Source organism: Aedes aegypti, chromosome 2 (genome assembly GCF_002204515.2).
Source record: "Aedes aegypti strain LVP_AGWG chromosome 2, AaegL5.0 Primary Assembly, whole genome shotgun sequence".
NCBI lineage: Eukaryota > Metazoa > Arthropoda > Insecta > Diptera > Culicidae > Aedes > Aedes aegypti.
This window is the reverse complement of record NC_035108.1, coordinates 16,955,541-16,973,222: the sequence shown is the minus strand read 5'-3', so window position 1 is coordinate 16,973,222 and position 17,682 is coordinate 16,955,541. Positions and strand designations below refer to the sequence as shown.

The 17,682-nt window shown below is 35.8% G+C and overlaps 2 protein-coding genes across 2 annotated transcripts; both read left to right on the top strand.

The window, feature by feature from the left end:
* Window positions 1–5,966: 5,966 nt before the first annotated feature.
* Window positions 5,967–6,621, top strand: LOC110675354 (superoxide dismutase [Cu-Zn]-like). The gene is made up of 2 exons (XM_021840037.1): window positions 5,967–6,230; window positions 6,286–6,621. The coding sequence occupies exons 1-2, from the start codon at window positions 5,982–5,984 to the stop codon at window positions 6,526–6,528; spliced, it is 492 nt and encodes a 163-aa protein (XP_021695729.1). The 5' UTR covers window positions 5,967–5,981; the 3' UTR covers window positions 6,529–6,621.
* Window positions 6,622–6,678: 57 nt separating this feature from the next.
* Window positions 6,679–17,597, top strand: LOC5563740 (glutamate receptor ionotropic, NMDA 1). Its single transcript, XM_001647970.2, has 3 exons — window positions 6,679–7,975; window positions 15,729–15,991; window positions 16,048–17,597. Exons 1-3 carry the CDS (start codon window positions 6,698–6,700, stop codon window positions 16,304–16,306), a joined length of 1,800 nt encoding a protein of 599 aa, XP_001648020.2. The 5' UTR covers window positions 6,679–6,697; the 3' UTR covers window positions 16,307–17,597.
* Window positions 17,598–17,682: the final 85 nt, after the last annotated feature.

Sequence of the window (17,682 nt, the reverse complement as noted above, 5' to 3'; positions counted from 1 at the left end):
TTCACCTTTTTTTGTCTTATGATTGTTCGGTTTTAAATTTTTTCGTCCTTTTCTTTTACAAAGCCAGATATATTTTAATGTATGTTTTTAATTAACATTCTTCATTGTTTCAACATTTACATAAAATATATTTATATCTTTGATTACACAGCGCAACAAAAATGACATTTTTGCGTGTCTCAAGAATCAAATTATGTGTCTCTAGTAGATTTTGGGTTGCTAAATCTAATGCCGTTTTCAGAAATTTTCCAGCACGTCACAATTTTTAGCTACAGGTCGCCAAAGTTGTATAAAACATTGGTTTTATTGATGTTTACCTAAAATTTGAGGTATATTTTATCAAACTTTTTTGTAATCTTATCCACCAAGCATGCTAAAAAGGACTTAAACTTTCGTTTTAGATGTATTTTCGTTGAAATTTCACGATTAAATTTAGATAAAACCGATTTTTTCAACATGCTTGCAGTCTTCATACAAAATTCTTCGTTTCTCTTATAAGGCAAAATACAAACCATCAAAAAATAACTTTTCCGAATGAAAAGTATTATAAACTTTGATGATAAGTGTTGTTATACACATAAAGTTTGAATTCTGTGGCAAATTAAGCAAATAAATTGCCTTACAAGCTGGCAAACTTGCATGCAAGTTGGCTGAAATAGTCAATTTTTGCATTTTCAACAACCAATATCTCAAAAACTAGACGTGCTATGATAATTCTGTAAACGGCAATGGATTCAGCAACCCTTAATCAGTGCCGTAGCGTGTGGTTGGCCAGGTTGGCACCCGCCAAGGGCGCCAGCCTTTGGGGGGCGCCAAAATGCATCACGCATTTGATAAATTTTAAAAAAAAGATGTATTGAACAATTTCAATAGACATTTTTTAAAGTAATATTGGGCAATTCCTGAATCAATTTCAAAGATTGTTTGATATTTTGGATGAGCCCCATACATTATTTTCAAAATTTAACATTGTATACAAAATCGTTCGATCGTTCAGTCTGTGCAGCCTATGTGCTGAAGACGGTGTAAATTGTCTTTTTTTTTAAAATTAACAAGGCACACGGAGAAATATTTTTACCTAATTTTTGAGTTTACTTTACCCAAAATTAAGTATATCGATTATAGTTTCAACCCAAAATCTCTCGGTTTTCTCTTTCTCCCACACGAATGTTGTCAAAAATAGAGAGAGCTGCATCTACCCAATGGGGGTACTTTGGCCCAATAAGCCAAATTTGGGTAAATGCAACTTTTCTTATGTTTGGGTGGAAAGAACTCAATTTTGCGTTAAATCAACCCAAAATTGAGTATATTTTTCTAATGGAATTAAAGCCAAACTACCTAGTGGGGACCTTGGAAATTTAGCCAAAATTGAGTTATTGGGCTCAACTACGGAATTGCGTTGAAACAACCCAAAATTGAGTTGAATTCCGTCTCCGTGCAGGCTCTTTAGTGGTGTAAACATCAAGTTTGATTGTAAACATGTGACGTCACTCCTATCGTATCAAATACCATCCGGACCACTAGATTTTTGTTTGCTAATTTGTTCGAGGTGGATAGGAATGACGTTGTCAAGTAGCTGTCAGTTTTCGGAATATATCAACTTCTCAATATAGTACACCGTGCTCTAAGTGATCTTCCTAGTATTTATGAAAGCCGTTAAAACTGGTTTAAGCATGAAACAAGTTCGTTGTGTTTAATTGGAGTTACATTGAGAATGGTAAGCTAAACCCAAGCGCCATTCATTAAATCTCCTTGCAATATCGATTGCTCTGGTCAAACACGGAGTAGTAACAACTACCTAATTGTACTATCATCTATGCTAATGCTCAATTGCGCTCCTCAATATAAACCTGAGGAGAAATGAGGAAATATTAAAAAAAATGATAAAAATTATGGAGACTTTTGAATACACAACACAAATTAAAATTGAACGTGAATAAAAGTTATTGCGTAACAGATATTTTGTTTTCAAACACAATGTCACTGAACAACAGATTGAAATCTAACAAAATCCTGAAGAAAACTCACAGAATGATTCACAGGGTTCGCAGAGTACGTACATAATTATCACAGAAAATCCTGAACAGGTCTTTCACATGATGCAAGAGGAGTTTCTGGCGGATTTCTTCTGTAAATTTCTTTACAGCTGGGCAGAATATTCAAAAACTCAACCTGGGAAAATTGCCACAGAATACTAAACCACATTTTTAAAGAATTTCATATCAGGGAAGAGTATAAACATTAATTAAGAAGCATGACATTTTGTTTTTTCTGGCATGAACTAGAGTATCTATAAAGAAGAGTGACGTCATGTTCCAATTTTGACAGGTCTCCTGCTCGATTGGAACGCGAATTCATATGGAAATGACAGTTCGCCGCTGTTCCAATTTTGACATTGACGCCACTCTTACTTAAATCCACTCTGGCATGAACGTATTCTACACTGACTGACCTTAGTTTGATTTTCTCGACAAATTTTGATTTATTAGAGATGAATTACACACACTTGTATCCGAGCTTGTATCACTAAAAATAGGCAATTGAGTAAGCAGTGCTTAAAAACTCGTAGCGAATTCCGCTTTTGTTTCCAAGCACATTTTATTAATACATCAAACAATTATCTATTTTTCCATGTTACTAGTTACGGATTTACTTCTTACGATTCTTAAAAAGAACTATCTTGTGCACCTTCTATAGATATATACCAAATATCTATGTAATCCGGGGTATCATTGATCAGCGGGGTAACATTAATCGGAATGACCCATCTCCTAAAAAGTTCGTATCGCCATTTATTGATGGAACATTTCCAAATCATGAATGGTGCTTCTCTTTTTTATATTCATAAGCTAATGAAAGTGAAGATTTTTGCGTAAATTGCGTTTACCTTTTGCGTAAATTTGTCAACTTTTCGAAACAATTATTTCAATGGGTAGGGATGATACTACCGAACATTCATGTATCACACAAGTTCTGCTAACGATATGAGCAAGGAAAGTGTGGTTCTTACTAAAAATGGCATCGTCGAAAACGATTCCGTTGTCAAAACTTTCATAAGTATGCTCAATTAGGCAACATTAACGAATTACTGTAAAGAATATAGAATTCCCTTAGGAAATTGCCTACCTTTAGGCGTATTCCGTGATTCGAGGTATTTTTAATATCAAAATAATCCAAAAAGTAAATGACTTGTGAGCGTTTGGCCTTCATATTTGGCTTCGGGGGCCATGATTTGAGTAAGTAATGACATTTTCAATATTACCGAACATTGTTCACATAGGTGATCAATGTTACCCCAAATCAGCTTAATCAAAAAATCACTTAAAACATTTTTTTAAACATGCTTAAATCTTTCAAAAAAGAAAATGTTGTATATAGTCTCGACCTATGGGTGGCAGTACTTGTTTTAAAAATATAAAATTTGCCATATTGATATTTTATTTTATAACATCAACACGTCATTTCCAACTCTAAATCCACTTTAACTGTAACGATAACGTTATATACTGCTTATTGGCACAGGGTTTACAAGCCCTGTACCAAAGCGTTAAATACTAATATACGGTCAATTTCAGGGCTTGTGGGTCACAGTGCCTAAAAGCATTTAAAAATATCTTATGATGCTAGTTGGCACTGAAAAGCCGTTGAACGACTCATAAACCGCTTTAAACAGTGCTAAGTGGTTATCTGGGTAGTTATACAGTAATACCAGCTTTATGTACACCGTTTATTTTACGTTTATTTTACGGAAACTTTAATCACATATAAACTTGCTCATGAACCCATAAAAACAAAATTGACTTAGGGGCGCCGAAAACAAGATTTGCCAAGGGCGCAGAGAGGCCATGCTACGGCTCTGCCCTTAATTAAGTGAATAGAGGTATTTTGATGCTGGAGACAAAAACGTGTTCCGCAGTGTTATCATATCATGTAACCTTTTGTTAAACGTTAACTAACTGACGATAAAAATGAATTACTTTGTTTTCATTTGAGGAGAATGAAAGAAACATCTTTTGGATTTGTAAAACCTTCCAAGCGTTATCAGTGTGTTATGGTCATTATTTAATTATTGACTAATTGCAAGTGAATAATAATCCCCTTGCTGCTACACAACCCCAATTCAAAACACTTGATTTATAGCAAAACAAACATTGTTTCTGTCTATTGCTCGAAATATAATGTTTTATTAGAATTGTAATATAATTGATTAAAAACTTGTAAGTAAATGAACTAATCCGTATATTGCACAGTATTATAATTTTGATACATTGTATTAAAAATTATAACTGGATTTGATATGTTTTTGATAGCGTTAGCGTTAGCGTTAGCGTAGTTACGGTATACTTCGTAGATTCGATACTAGCAACATTCTTGTTTCTTTTTAATAGTCTCATCCTGACTACTTTCAGGAACAAGGCAGGGGAGTATACCTTGTTCAAATCATTAACAAGAATACTAAAAGCATGAATATCACTATTCCCGGCCACGCCCATCTTTACCGTAACTTGGGATAGGGGAAGGAAATGTTGATGTAGCACTTACTTAATGAGAGGCCACCGACTCAGCGACACCCTCATAAGTGCTACGGAGTTGGAGGTTGGGGAAGGTATATTGTCAGGATTCGCCTAGAAAGCTAGCGATAGACCATAAACATTTGTTGTTTAAATGTTTTCAATTTAATCTTTTGAATGCCGGCAATCAAAAGAGAAAACAATAGTTTATTTATAGTATAAATAGCATTTCGCAAAATGCTTGTCGATTGTGCAGTAATATTTTTGCTCAATAGCCAGTAAAAAGCAAAACCGATGCCTCCAGAGTCATCGGATTGTATAAAATAACGATACGCGAAAAAAAAATCTCCGGCGACGAAAACACGCGCAAAATCGTGAGCAAAATCTTTTGGACGACGCAAAACCGAACTGTTCTGCTTGGGCTTCACGAAGCACTACCCAGCAAGACGCTCCGAAACAGGAAAAAAAAAATCTCCGGCGACGAAAACACGCGCGAAATCGTGAGCAAAATCTATCGGACGACGCAAAACAGAACTGTTCTGCTTGGGCTTCACGAAGCCCTCCTGGATTTGATATGTTTTTGATAGATTTCAAACTCATTTTGTTATATTCATTATACAATTCAAATAACTTTTTGTTATAATTTTATTTTAACAACATCCTGCATCATAATTGTAACAACCTACGATCGATGAAATCTTTATATCATAATAACATATGGTGATATAATTTTGTTATGTACCCATAGTCGGGTAACCACTCGGTTAAGGAAGGCCTTCTCTACCAGGACCAATACTCAGACGGACTAAGCAATGGCGCCCACATGAACTCTGTTTTTTTATTAGTATTGTGACGTGGCAGTTTTTGAAAAGTACCCATATTGCCTTGCTTCTGAGAAAAGCAACTCCAACAGAATTTGTTTGAAATAGTAGTGTAGTAGTTTCATTATTAATATTGTCTAGTCGAAATGATTTTAAATAATTTGTCATTTAAGTGTTCTTTTTAGTTATGCTATTGTGATTACTCCTGCCTTTTACGTAAGATTAGAGTCTTAAACGTCAATTATCGTCAAGCTTCAACAAAATTAGGCTGTAGTAGTTCTAGTTCATTTCGTTATTCTTGTAGTAGTATTTATTGATCATTATATTCATATGTCCTTAAAGAAATGGGTCATTTTCTTGTTTGTTCAACAATTTCTCGAAATTAGCAATGAACGATCTCAACGTCTTACTTTCTCTAGTCATTATTATAATGAATATTTAATAGTTAAGTCGTTTTAGGCTATTACAGTCTCCTACAAGATTCACTTTTCGGTGGCAAAAGCAATGCTTCACAACGCCTTTTGTATGCAAAAACAGCATTTGATTACTAACTTTTGTCACTGACTTTACATCCTATGTAACACTTTATTCAATCGTTTTTAAATTAAATTATTTCTAATTTATACCAACATAAAACCTGAATTGATTCATGGGATTAATTAAACTATATCAATTCCAGCCGGAACCGTCGTGGAAGGCCGGAGCCACACTGGTGGCCGACAACCCGGAACAGCAGATCATGGGCACCATCTCGTTCAAACAGTGGGCACCGGGCCACGTGGAAACCGCCATCAATGCCACCGGTCTGCCAGTGGGCAAACATGCCGTCCACGTGCACGCTTTCGGTGACATGCGCGAGGGCTGCAAATCCACCGGACCGCATTTCCGTAGCAGTATTGTGAGTATTCCTTGTTAGTTAAATTACGCCATTGCTTTAATTCATCGAATTGCAGATTGGAAACATCGAAGTCAAGGACGATGGCAATGCGATGATTGATTTTCACAGTCCCTACATCAATCTGTTCGGTTTCGCCGGAATCGTAGGACGGGCCATTGTGATCCACGAGAAACCATCGGAGATCTACCGCTTCCCGGATCTGTCGATTAACAATCCGGTGTCGTTCCAGGGCGAAGAAGACACGGTTGGAGCACGGATTGCCTGCGGTATCATTACTATTCTGGATAATGTGTCATAGGCGGGGTGGTACACTTGTAAGACTTATTCGAATCGATTTATATTTTATGTGATATTCAATAAAGTTTCGCTTGTATTATTACGAGATATATCATCACTCGATTTTGAAAATCATATGTCACAGAAAATTACTCAATTAGCATTCAAGGTAAATATATCTTTCCGTTGTAATGAATACCTATAAAACGTATAGAAGAGTTGAAACCGTAGCCACTTTTAACGAAACGATGAAGCTTTACATGGTTCCATTGATGTTGTACGTTTGCAGTTGTACTCAGGCAAGCAATTACCAAATGCAAGTGATAAGAGATTTGCTATACCAATTCCGTCGATCGAAAGTGTTATTGAAAACCTGTGGTGATTCTGAAGAACAAGTTGTTTTTCATAAATTGATGAATTTAAGGAATGAGGAAATCGAATTTAAATATTTTGGAGTCCTACACAAGAATGTTAGCCATCGTACAGTTACCATTATGGATTTGTCTTGTCATAACTTTAGTGAGGAATATAACGAGACTATGCAGAAATTCAAATGGATTCTGTTTGACAGCCATGCTGTGAATCAGAATGCTACGGATGTAGCGATACCTCAATTGATACATAGTGAAGTGTTCCTGATCACAGAAAATGCAAACCATTATAACATTTGGCAGTTTTCCAAATTATTTCCTACATATCCCACAACCAGACAGCTGTACGCGTCCTGGCGATTGGATAGTGTACCACATCTCCAATTGAACAGTGAAGTCTTCGCCGACCGCTGGAATCTCCAAGGCGCGCGCCTCAAAGCGTCGGTTGTCTGCTCCAGTTCCGAAATCAACACCTCAGCAAAAGCCGACAAGGCCGTAACGACCGCCTTAGCAAACATTCTCAACGCCTCAGTCACCTTTCACTGTACCCCGAACTGGAAACAAGGTTTGATCCATGATCTACGCACTGGATCAACAGATCTTGGTGCAACACCGAGCTACATGACCCCCGATCGCTTGAAATCCGTCCAATTCCTTGCGATGACCGGACCACTCAACTACAAATTCATCTACAGATCGCCCAAGCTATCCTACACGGATAACGTATTCCTACTATCCTTTCACGATCGCGTTTGGATGTCCATCGGAGCAGTAATTCTGCTAGCAACGGCCCTACAGCTGATCATAACGCACTTCGAGCCAGATCACCCCGGACAGCTCGGAGTCAGCGACGCCTTGTTGAACATGATCGGTATCGCCAGTCAACAGGAGGCGTTGATCAATCCGCAATCGGTTTCATCCCGCACGTTGAACATCGTTATGTTGATCAGCTTGATGTTCCTGTACATTTGTTTTTCGGCTAACATCGTGGCGTTGATTCAGTCGCCGACGGCACGAGTTCGAACGCTGGGTGATTTATTACGGTGGGGATTCCAACTGTCGGCCCAGGATAGTGATATTAATCGGATTTTTATGGCGGTAAGTTGAATTTACATTTTTTTTAACAATTTCAACACTTCTAGACATTTTTAAAGCATGATGAAGCTATTCCAATATCCCACTAAATAAGTGCTAGCAATACCAAAGTTTAAGAAGTTTTATTCAAATGAATTTGATTTGCTAATGATGGAGTTTTTTGTTTCGTTTGTAAGAGTGTTCATCATCGCGAACTGAAAGGAATTTTCACGTGCATCAGTATGCTTCATTGGCGTAGGAACAGGGGGGGCCAGGGGGGCCTGACCCCCTCCAGGATCATCCAGCCCCCCCCCCCCCCAGAATTTTTGATGATAATACAAATAAAAAAACAATTTAACATAAAGCAAAATTTTCTGAATCAATGTACGTGACTCGTGTTATTGATAAAAATCTCTTTAGTGGTTACGTTATTTTATGTTGTTCAACTATAGTGAGAAAACCTCGCTTGTCTTACACAGCATCAGCGAGGCGGTTCTGAGTTTGGCGAATCGCACGACACCCGAAAGCTAAATCATGCGACCGTCGATCAATTGGTTACTCTTAGTACTAGCTTCTTGTTTCTTGCATAAAGCAGCATATTTGATTTTTGTATGTCTAATATAACATTCAAAAGTATGATTTGTTCATAAAGGATGTAGTGAATATTTAATTATTATTTATTACATTTCTTCGCACTAGTCGCACAGACTGATACTTATGACAAGCGAGGTTTTCTCACTATAGTTGAACAACATAAAATAACGTAACCACTAAAGAGATTTTTATCAATAACACGAGTCACGTACATTGATTCAGAAAATGTTGCTTCATGTTAAATTGTTTTTTTATTTGTATTATCATCAAAAATTCTGGGGGGGCCTGGATGATCCTGGAGGGGGCCAGGCCCCCCTGCCCCCCCCCTGTTCCTACGCCAATGATCACTCTACTACGTACTGTCAACGATTTATTCACTCTATTTTGTTACCCTGCTTAGCCTAAGGAGGTAGTGGGAGTCAGTTATATATTTTTGTCATGTACTTGCTCACCAATCAGTGATCGATATTAAATTTCTCTCTGATTTGGAGGAAACCCTATTCAAGCTGTCCGGTGATGATGATTTCCCATATGAGAATTCACACACAAATAGATTAACTTCAACTCGTATAATATCCGAAAAAAAACAATTGAAAAAAGTTATCAAATTCCAAAATGAATTTCTCAGACAAAACATAGCGGGAATTTTTGTTAGCTTAACATTCAAGGAATTTCGACATGGCAAAGTTTTCGTCAGATAATGTTAGAAGTTTAACCTTGTGTGAAAAAATGTAACAAAATCGACCATAGTGTTTTATTCGAGCAATAAGCTCTCTCATTGATTTTGATTATTTTTTTTAGTATTTTTGCATGAATAAATTTATTGCTTTAGGTGAAGATGAATCGAAGCCACACTTCAAATTTTCAAGAGCACGTATCTGGAGAACCAAACATCCATATAGCTGGTGGTGACCAATCGAATAGGTTTTCAGCTCAAGCGGGTGTTTGGTTCTTCAGATCCGTGCTCTGTGTGAAGTTTGGCTTCGATTCATCTTCACTTTAAACTGCTTAAATATTTTTCCAGGAAAATTATTATTTCATAAACTATTAGCTTAATTTCCAACACAATTAGAACAAAACTTTTCAAAAAAAAATTTCGACGTTCTTTATAGAATTTCAGTACAATCAAATTCCTCAGAGAATATTGAAGGGTGGCTTAAGAACTTCTGCAAATTATTCAGTTAATATTGTGGGACTTATTCATACTTTCAAAGCGAATTCCATTCCTTCTTTGTCTACTTTTTATTTGCAAATAGGTTTCCGGAAAATGTTCCCGGTTAACCTAAATAATGTTGAACGGCTAATCAAAAATTCAGTTTTCCCTCGGAACTCCTACAAAAAATTTATGATTCTGTCAAATCTAATACTAAGTTATTTCGTTGAAAGTTCTTTTACAAATTCTGTTGTGAATTTCTTAAAACAGTTTTCCCAAAAAATACATTACAAATTCTTCAGCCAAGTTCATCAAAAGCCTTGAGGAATATTACAAAAATACTTCACAAATTGCGTCAAAAATTCTTCTATATGTGTTTCCTAGAAATTTTGCTTCAGATCACCGGATTATTCAAGAATTGGAAACAAAATTGTTATTGAAATGTCTCTTGCCTTCACATCTTCAGAGTATTAGCGGTAAAGGAATCTGTAAAGTACATGTAGAAATAAGTAGGAAGGGGCAAACATTTTATTTGATTTAAAAAATTTTTAATTAAATTTATTTTGTTTGTAGATAAATTGGATAGGTTTTAACTATACTGTAATTTACCTCTAATGAAAAGTTTATGAATTATATTTAATTGTATCATTGCCCTACTTGTTAAAACATTTTGTTGTATCTCCTTTGACGCTTCGAAACATCGAAAAAAAATCTTGCCATACCCCAATAAGTGTTGCTTTCTGAATTTAAAGAAAGGCAAATTATAGGAGTTATTAAAAAATTGCAGAATCCTTAAACGTTTGGTTCCTGATTCCTGAAAGTCCATCGGGAATTCCTCAACATTTTTTTAAGATTAAAACTAATCAAAATCTCAAATTACAAATTTTACCATAATACATCGTATTTTATTTTCGCGATAAATTTCTACAAAACTTCAAAATAATCGACAATAGACCCTTCAAAAAAGTTTGTTTGGAATTTCTAAAGGTAGGAAAAAATGAGTTCACCATAGTATCATTAAACTTCGGAGTTCATAAAATATATTAAGTAAGATTTTAGCTAGAAATACCTTCAGTAAAAATTCCATCCTTTTTAACACCAATCATTTTCTGTTATAACAGACAAAGAAAAAAGAAGAAGATTTTTTGGAGTTAATCCTACAAGGACCACTTAAGCTTTTCTGTGAGGTACATTGTCAACAAGTTTTTGAAATTCTATGGTTTAATTCTTGAATTAGACGACAGGTAAATAAGAATATTTTTCCGAATTATATTCAAGATGAATTTAAAAAAAAATACCAACAACGTTCTTCCAAACCTACTTTTGTATGTGTTTCTTTTGAAATTTGATATAAAGTGATTCGTAGAGGAATTTTTAACGCAATCCCCCAAAAAAAAGACGAATTTCTGGTGTAATTTTTTAAACAAAAACTATAGAGCGGACAAATTTTAAAAAGTAATTTATGGAAGAATCCTGAGATAATTAATCAAAAAAATGGAGTTATTCATATCACCGAAAAAAAAAAAATACTTGATGGAACTCCTGAAGAATTTTTTTAAGAAGTACAAGAATGAATTGCAGAATCTAGTGACAAGGAAAAATCCCAAAAGATTCGTTATTGCGGTTCAAAGAAAAAAAATAATCTGGAAAATGCTAGGATGAATGTTTGGTAAATTTTTCGGAAGAATTTTAGGGAATCAATAATATAAATCTCAAAGAAATCCCTGAACAAATTACTCGAGAAATGTTTGAGTATTTTTGATGAAGACAGGAGAACATTTCATAATTAGGCATTAAAAAAATCGAAAGCGTTTTGAAGGAAGGCAAGATGTTGCTCTCTGTCTTTGAAGAAATCTAAAAAATAATTATCTGTGATAAAATACAGATAGATCTGCGGAGAACTTGTCTGAGAAATCATGAATAACATTTTCCCAATTGAATTCATGTTAATTGCTCATGAAATTTGTGTGGAATATTACGAGGAATCTTTACAGTAACACCTGAAAGAGTCAGTATTTTTTTTTTGCAGGAAGTCTGTATAATTTTTGCTACGATTTTTTCAAACAATCCTGTAGAGAAACTTTAGGAAGCACTTCAAAATTAAAGTTGGAGAAAACTCTTGATGAAAAAAGTTCGTGCAAGGAAACCTTGCTTGATGATCTTGAAGACAATTTTGGTCTTCTCTGGTGGAATACTTCATGAATGTTTTTAAGCAAGTCGATATAGATTCTTCGAAAAAATTTCTGGAGAGATCAGAAAGTCTGGAAATGATTTTCCGTGGGAATCCCAGGACAAACTTAATGAAAACTGAGTGCTTGGAAAAAGTACTGAAAAGTACGAAAATAATTCATGAAGAAATTCCAGTAGTAATTCTCAGAGGAATCTCTTCAAAGCGAAACGAGACAAAATAACAAACAAATAAAATCAGTAAAAATTTGTTGAAACTATGAAATTTGTAAAAATTGTGGTTGTTGGTAGATTACTTCCGTAAAACAAGTCTTAGGCAAGATGGACCAACCCATGGTCTAAGCCTGAGCAACAGACAAAAAAAAACAAGTCTTTGTTAGGCCCCCCCTAGGCCCCCTCCAGAAAAAAATCTTGGCTACGCCAATGGTATGCTTCTCCTTGAAAGTTTTTTAGCACTGCGTGCTCGTGCAAAAAAAAAAGATTATGCAGCATGCATTTCCATGGGTCATTTGGATGCAGCTTCATGGACATAAAAAGTAAAATTTTATGACAACATGTTAAAATGAAAACTAATTTTACCGATGTTTTTACAAGTAGAGTAAAGTGGGGCAAAAGTTCGAGTGGGGCAAAAGTTCGAGTGGATTTCTAGCTCAATTCAAAACAAATCTTATAAATGTCATGGTGGTTCGAATGCTATTCAAGTAAGAGTTTCTTTTTAAGATTTCTAGCTCGATTCAAAACAAATCTTATAAATGTCATGGTGGTTCGAATGCTATTCAAGTAAGAGACTTTCACTCCAAATATCATAAAAATCGATTTCGATTTGGAAAAGTTATGGCTATTTGTTGTTTTTTGACGTGAATATTGTAATTTTTGGTCAAACTTTCGTTGCATGGAACCAATTGAAGATGAAATATTTTTCAATAAGGGCGTTTCTAGGCCTATCATAAGGTTGCTTTGAGGTGTATTAGTTTTTGCATAAATGCTTGAAAACAATTTTTGGCCCATAGTGGGGCAAAAGTTCGAATCAACGGGGCAAAAGTTCGACCCATGTATAAAATCACGGAAAAATTTGCAAATTGCCTAAAATCCACATATTATCTTCAAATTTAGTTAAATTTGTCTGATCGTGTGGAAATTGTCACCAAAATTTTACATTTCCACTTAGTTTTGCGAAAAACTGCCATTTTTGAGTACATTACAATTAACTCGGTTTTGGGCAATATTTTGATGAAAATTTAGTGTGTATTTTTCGTTAAACTTAAGTTTACGGCTGGTGTAAGGTATGCCTGTCATAAAAGGATCGATATTTTGTGTTTTAGCCAACGAACTTTTGCCCCACACTAGATTCGAACTCTTGCCCCATCGGTGGGGCAAAAGATCGAATAAATCAATCAATTTTGAAACTGTTATAACTAAAAATGAGTAAATATTTTGACACAAGTTAGTTCAGCAAAATTAAAGCCAATATGTTGAAGGTTCACTGTATGGTATTTGTTTTGTTTTAACTGTTATTGTTTTCCTGGAAACTTTGATTATACCACTAAGGTCGAACTTTTGCCCTACCTTACTCTATTCGTATTCATAAAGTTCTGACCTGCAAAAAGAGTCAAATTCTAAAAATATCTCAAATTGATTGAATCGTGTTAATGGTTGTTACAAAAGTCATTTGATACATATTCGATAATAGCCCATTCACAAATTGTATAACGTTGAAGTGGGTGGGTGGGTATGCTCAAGATGCTACAGCTCATACAAAATTGTAAAACTATTCATACAAAATGTGTTACGAGGTGGGTATCAAATATGGCCATTTTGTAACATTTTTGTGCTTATTCTGCGCGGCGTGTGAGTCGAGACGAGTCGCTCTCACCGCGAGTGACGTGAGACGACTAATGTTAATCAAATGGGAGCGAGTCGACAATTGTCACCTCATTCGACTCGTGTCACCTCACACGCCGCGCAGAATAGGCACGTTTATTCGAAAATGCTCAAGAGCTCTAAATAAAACCTCTCTTTCTGATGATAGCTCCAGAGCTCCACTGATTTTCCACGTACTCAAGACTAACTGAATCAGATAAATGCAACGCAATAGTTACATAAATATAATTCTATACACATTAGATTAACCCAACACTCAATTAACTATTTTAATAGTAAAACTATTGATGAAAAATCATTTTTCTATTGAAAAACAAGTATTTTTTGCTGGTTTCAAATAATTCAGCCCATTTGCAATCCTATTTGTTCAAGCAGTTTTTATAAAAACACTTTTTTCGTAGAGAAATAGTCGATTAAAGTCATTTTTTTTCGAAATCAAATATTTTCCAATAATTTTAATAAATGTTCATGAAGCAGTTCTGGTAGCGACTGAGTGTCTTGATAATAGAAAATTAAAAAAAAAACTCTTCCCTGAATAAATAGACTAAAAGGAATCGAAAAGAGACAGAAATCAGACCAAACAATCATAAAAAAATAAAACAAAACGAAACCTGATAAAAGAGAAAAGTATTGCATATGACCAGACATTTCTCTTGTTTTGGAAATTTCTCATGACATAACGACAAATAATTTCTTTAGCTAAGATGAATGGATAGATAATTATATTTGGGAGATTTTCTTTTTTCCTCAGAAGTGATTATTTTTATTAAATCTCTCCAAAAATTTTCTTAAGGAATTTTTCAAAAAAAATGTTTTGGATATCTAAAAATAAAACCAAAAATTACCATAAACAATACCTTAATTCTACAGGATTTTATCCGGTGATTCTTCCATCGGTTTTTCTAGAACATCCTCCAAGACGCCCGTTTAAAGCATGTTGGAATATTTAATCAGAAACTACTCTAGATGTTTTTTTTTACAAAATTGTCTTTCAGCATTTCTTTTAGATTTTAACTAGAAATTTCTCTGAGGATACCTTCAGGAATTAGTCCAGAATTTGATCCTAAGATTTCTTTGGGAAGTCATCCAATAATTCTAAAAGATTTCTCAGAAGCTTTCAAACAAACAAATCTACCATTCTTCCAGGAGCTTTCCATGTATTCAGAGTGTGAATGCAATTTTCCAGAAAGCTAAGAAATTGACGAAAAATAAAAATTCTTGGCGTATTCCTAAAGCTAATCTTAGGGTGTCTTCTGTTAAAACTTTTGTAAATTTAAGTAAGAAAGAGAAAACTAAATAAGAAAGAAAAAAAATCAATTGAGTCTCTGGATAATATACCGCAGGATTTTGTGGAGGAACTTTTGGAAAATCATAGGACGAAATCCCTTTAAAAATGATCGGAGAATTTCTTTAAAAAAATCTATTGTATTAACTAGTATGGGACCTTAAATAAAGTTTTCAATAATCCATGAGGATTTTTTGAGCAATCCTTGGATGAAATACTGAAGAAATTCCGAGAAAAAAAAACTAACTCGCGACTCATTCTTTCCCCGACTTTCTCCGGAAATGATTGCATTATATGACTGAGCTACACAGTTCAGAACCCATTTGGCCACTTTGGAAGAATAAGTTTTTACTAGGAGATGATTAGTTTGAATTCACATTTCAATACTAACGTGCTTGAAAGATATTTCAAAATCTCTCCATAGTAATTTCCATATTAACCTACGTCGTTTTTTGGCCACCGTCACATCATCACCGAAATGGCTGAAACTACTATGTTACCAAGAAAAATAATAGAATAATAAGTTTTGCTGAAAATTTCTCTAAAAGCTTCCCTACATAAGTTGTTTGAAGAATTTTGTCAAAAAATCTTCAGGAAACTCAAAAGAAATTTTTCAGAAATTTATTGAGAAATGCATTCTTTTACTTATTTTTTACAATGTCAAAATTTACCAACAGAACGAGTCCAATTCCCTACGAAACACCATCTACACCACCATCCGAAATTCCAACGGTTTTCTCCCGGTGGCCAACGGAACCGAACGGATACGCCAAGGTCTGGCCGCATTCCACGGCGACACGAACCAAATCTACCGCTACATGATCGACCAGTTCGACGAGAACGAAAAGTGCAATCTGAACGAGATCAATTTTCTACCCCCGCTACAAGGATACTACACCGTTGCGAAGGATTCTCCTTTGGCGGAACATGTTAAATATGGGTAATTGGATGTGTGCTATTTTAATAAGCTTTCATTCGAGATTGATTTACTTTCAGACTATTGAAACTGCGCGAACTGGGATTCTTGCAGAGGGAAATCGCAATGCATTACCAACGCAAACCAGCCTGCATAGGAGAGAACCTTTTCGTTCCGATTTCGATGATCGATGCCATTTTCAGCATTCAATTGATGGGATGGGCTTTGGTACTTACGATCGTTATTTTTGCGCTGGAAGTTACCTGGAAACGGTACAATGCGAACCTGTTTGTTGTAAGGTGGATCCAACGGAAAATCGCAAAACATAGAAACAAATGAATAATGGAAATATCTGGTAGCTAATAGCCAGGTATGATCGTTTTTAGCTGGTCGTCGCGTGGGTATAGAAACCTTTTAAGATTTAAGCCCCCTTTAGTTTTTTCCAAGCTCAGTAACTAATTCACAAGAGGACGATTGAGATCGAAGGTAGTTAAAATGTCTTGCACTGAGAGTGATAAGAATCGTCTGCACAGACTGGTGAACAATCCGTACCTGGCGGATGTGAAATTTCTAGTTGGCAGAAAAAGGAAGCTCATCTACGGTCATCGAACGCTTTTGACCTGCGCTAGTGAGGTATTTCAGTCGATGTTTGGCAACAAGCGCTTTCTGAAGATTCATCGCTATTATCCATTGGTCATTGTGTCGGATGTGGAACCGGACATTTTTCTGGACGTGTTGTACTACATATACTGTGATGAGTGTAACATTAGCGAGAAGAACGTGGCTGAGTTGTTTTACGCTTCGGCCAAATACCAATTATATGAACTGCAGACGAAGTGTGTAGAGTTTATGATAGCGACTACGAAGGTTAGCGAGTGGCTCCAGATATTCTTCGAAGAGACGCGAAATCAACGGCTGCGAAAAGTTTCCGAAGCACAAATCGTGTCGAGAGCGGAGGAGGTATTGCGACATCCCTCGTTCCTCCAGTTGGGAAGTTCGCAGGTAAAGGAAATCTTGGAACTGAAGAAACTTCAATGTACAAATCGTCAATTGCTGGAGGCAGTCGATCGTTGGATAGAACATCAACCCGAATCGCAGAGAAGTGAATTTGATTCCCTTTGGTTGTCTTTACTGCTGAAGATTGACTCGGACAAGAAGAATCAAGTGCGATCATTTGAACAAAAGTTACAGCCTCGCATTTCCGGAGCGATCGTAGCATCTCGCGATGTTATTCTATACGGATTGGGGATCTACACAGGGATCGATTGTTCGGAAGTTCAAGAATGTGATGTATGTGTGAAAATCGAGATTGGATGCTGCGAGAAGGACGTCGTCCGGGAATCGATTTCGTTAAGAATTCCCGATCAAAAGCGAATAACAGAATGTTTATTTAATCAGCTGAAATTATCGGAAGGTGACACAATGAAATTCACTGTTCAAATATCCGGAATGCCGACGAAGCTGCGCCAGGCCTGGTGCGCTGATAATCGTAATAGAACGCCCCTCAATAACCAAGGAGACCTGAGAATAGTTAGTAGTGATAATGCACATTTTGTAACACCCATAGCCTACCTGATATATGAACCAGTGAATGATTCAGAATTTGAATAAATTATTGTTGTAAATTTGAGAACCAGTGTTTTTGTAACGCCCTTTTTCCCCTCAGACAGTCAATGGATTACTTTCGAAGCTAACTCAGAAAAGTCGCAACAATA

What these genes read in the sequence shown, in the direction of transcription:
- LOC110675354 (XM_021840037.1), top strand. Translation starts at nt 5,982, where the DNA reads ATGGGATTAATTAAACTATATCAATTCCAGCCGGAACCGTCGTGGAAG. An exon ending in CGCATTTCCGTAGCAGTATT is followed by an intron (nt 6,231 to 6,285) that starts GTGAGTATTCCT and finishes ATCGAATTGCAG; the next exon opens with ATTGGAAACATCGAAGTCAA.
- LOC5563740 (XM_001647970.2), top strand. Translation starts at nt 6,698, where the DNA reads ATGAATACCTATAAAACGTATAGAAGAGTTGAAACCGTAGCCACTTTT. An exon ending in TTAATCGGATTTTTATGGCG is followed by an intron (nt 7,976 to 15,728) that starts GTAAGTTGAATT and finishes ATTTACCAACAG; the next exon opens with AACGAGTCCAATTCCCTACG. An exon ending in GCGGAACATGTTAAATATGG is followed by an intron (nt 15,992 to 16,047) that starts GTAATTGGATGT and finishes ATTTACTTTCAG; the next exon opens with ACTATTGAAACTGCGCGAAC.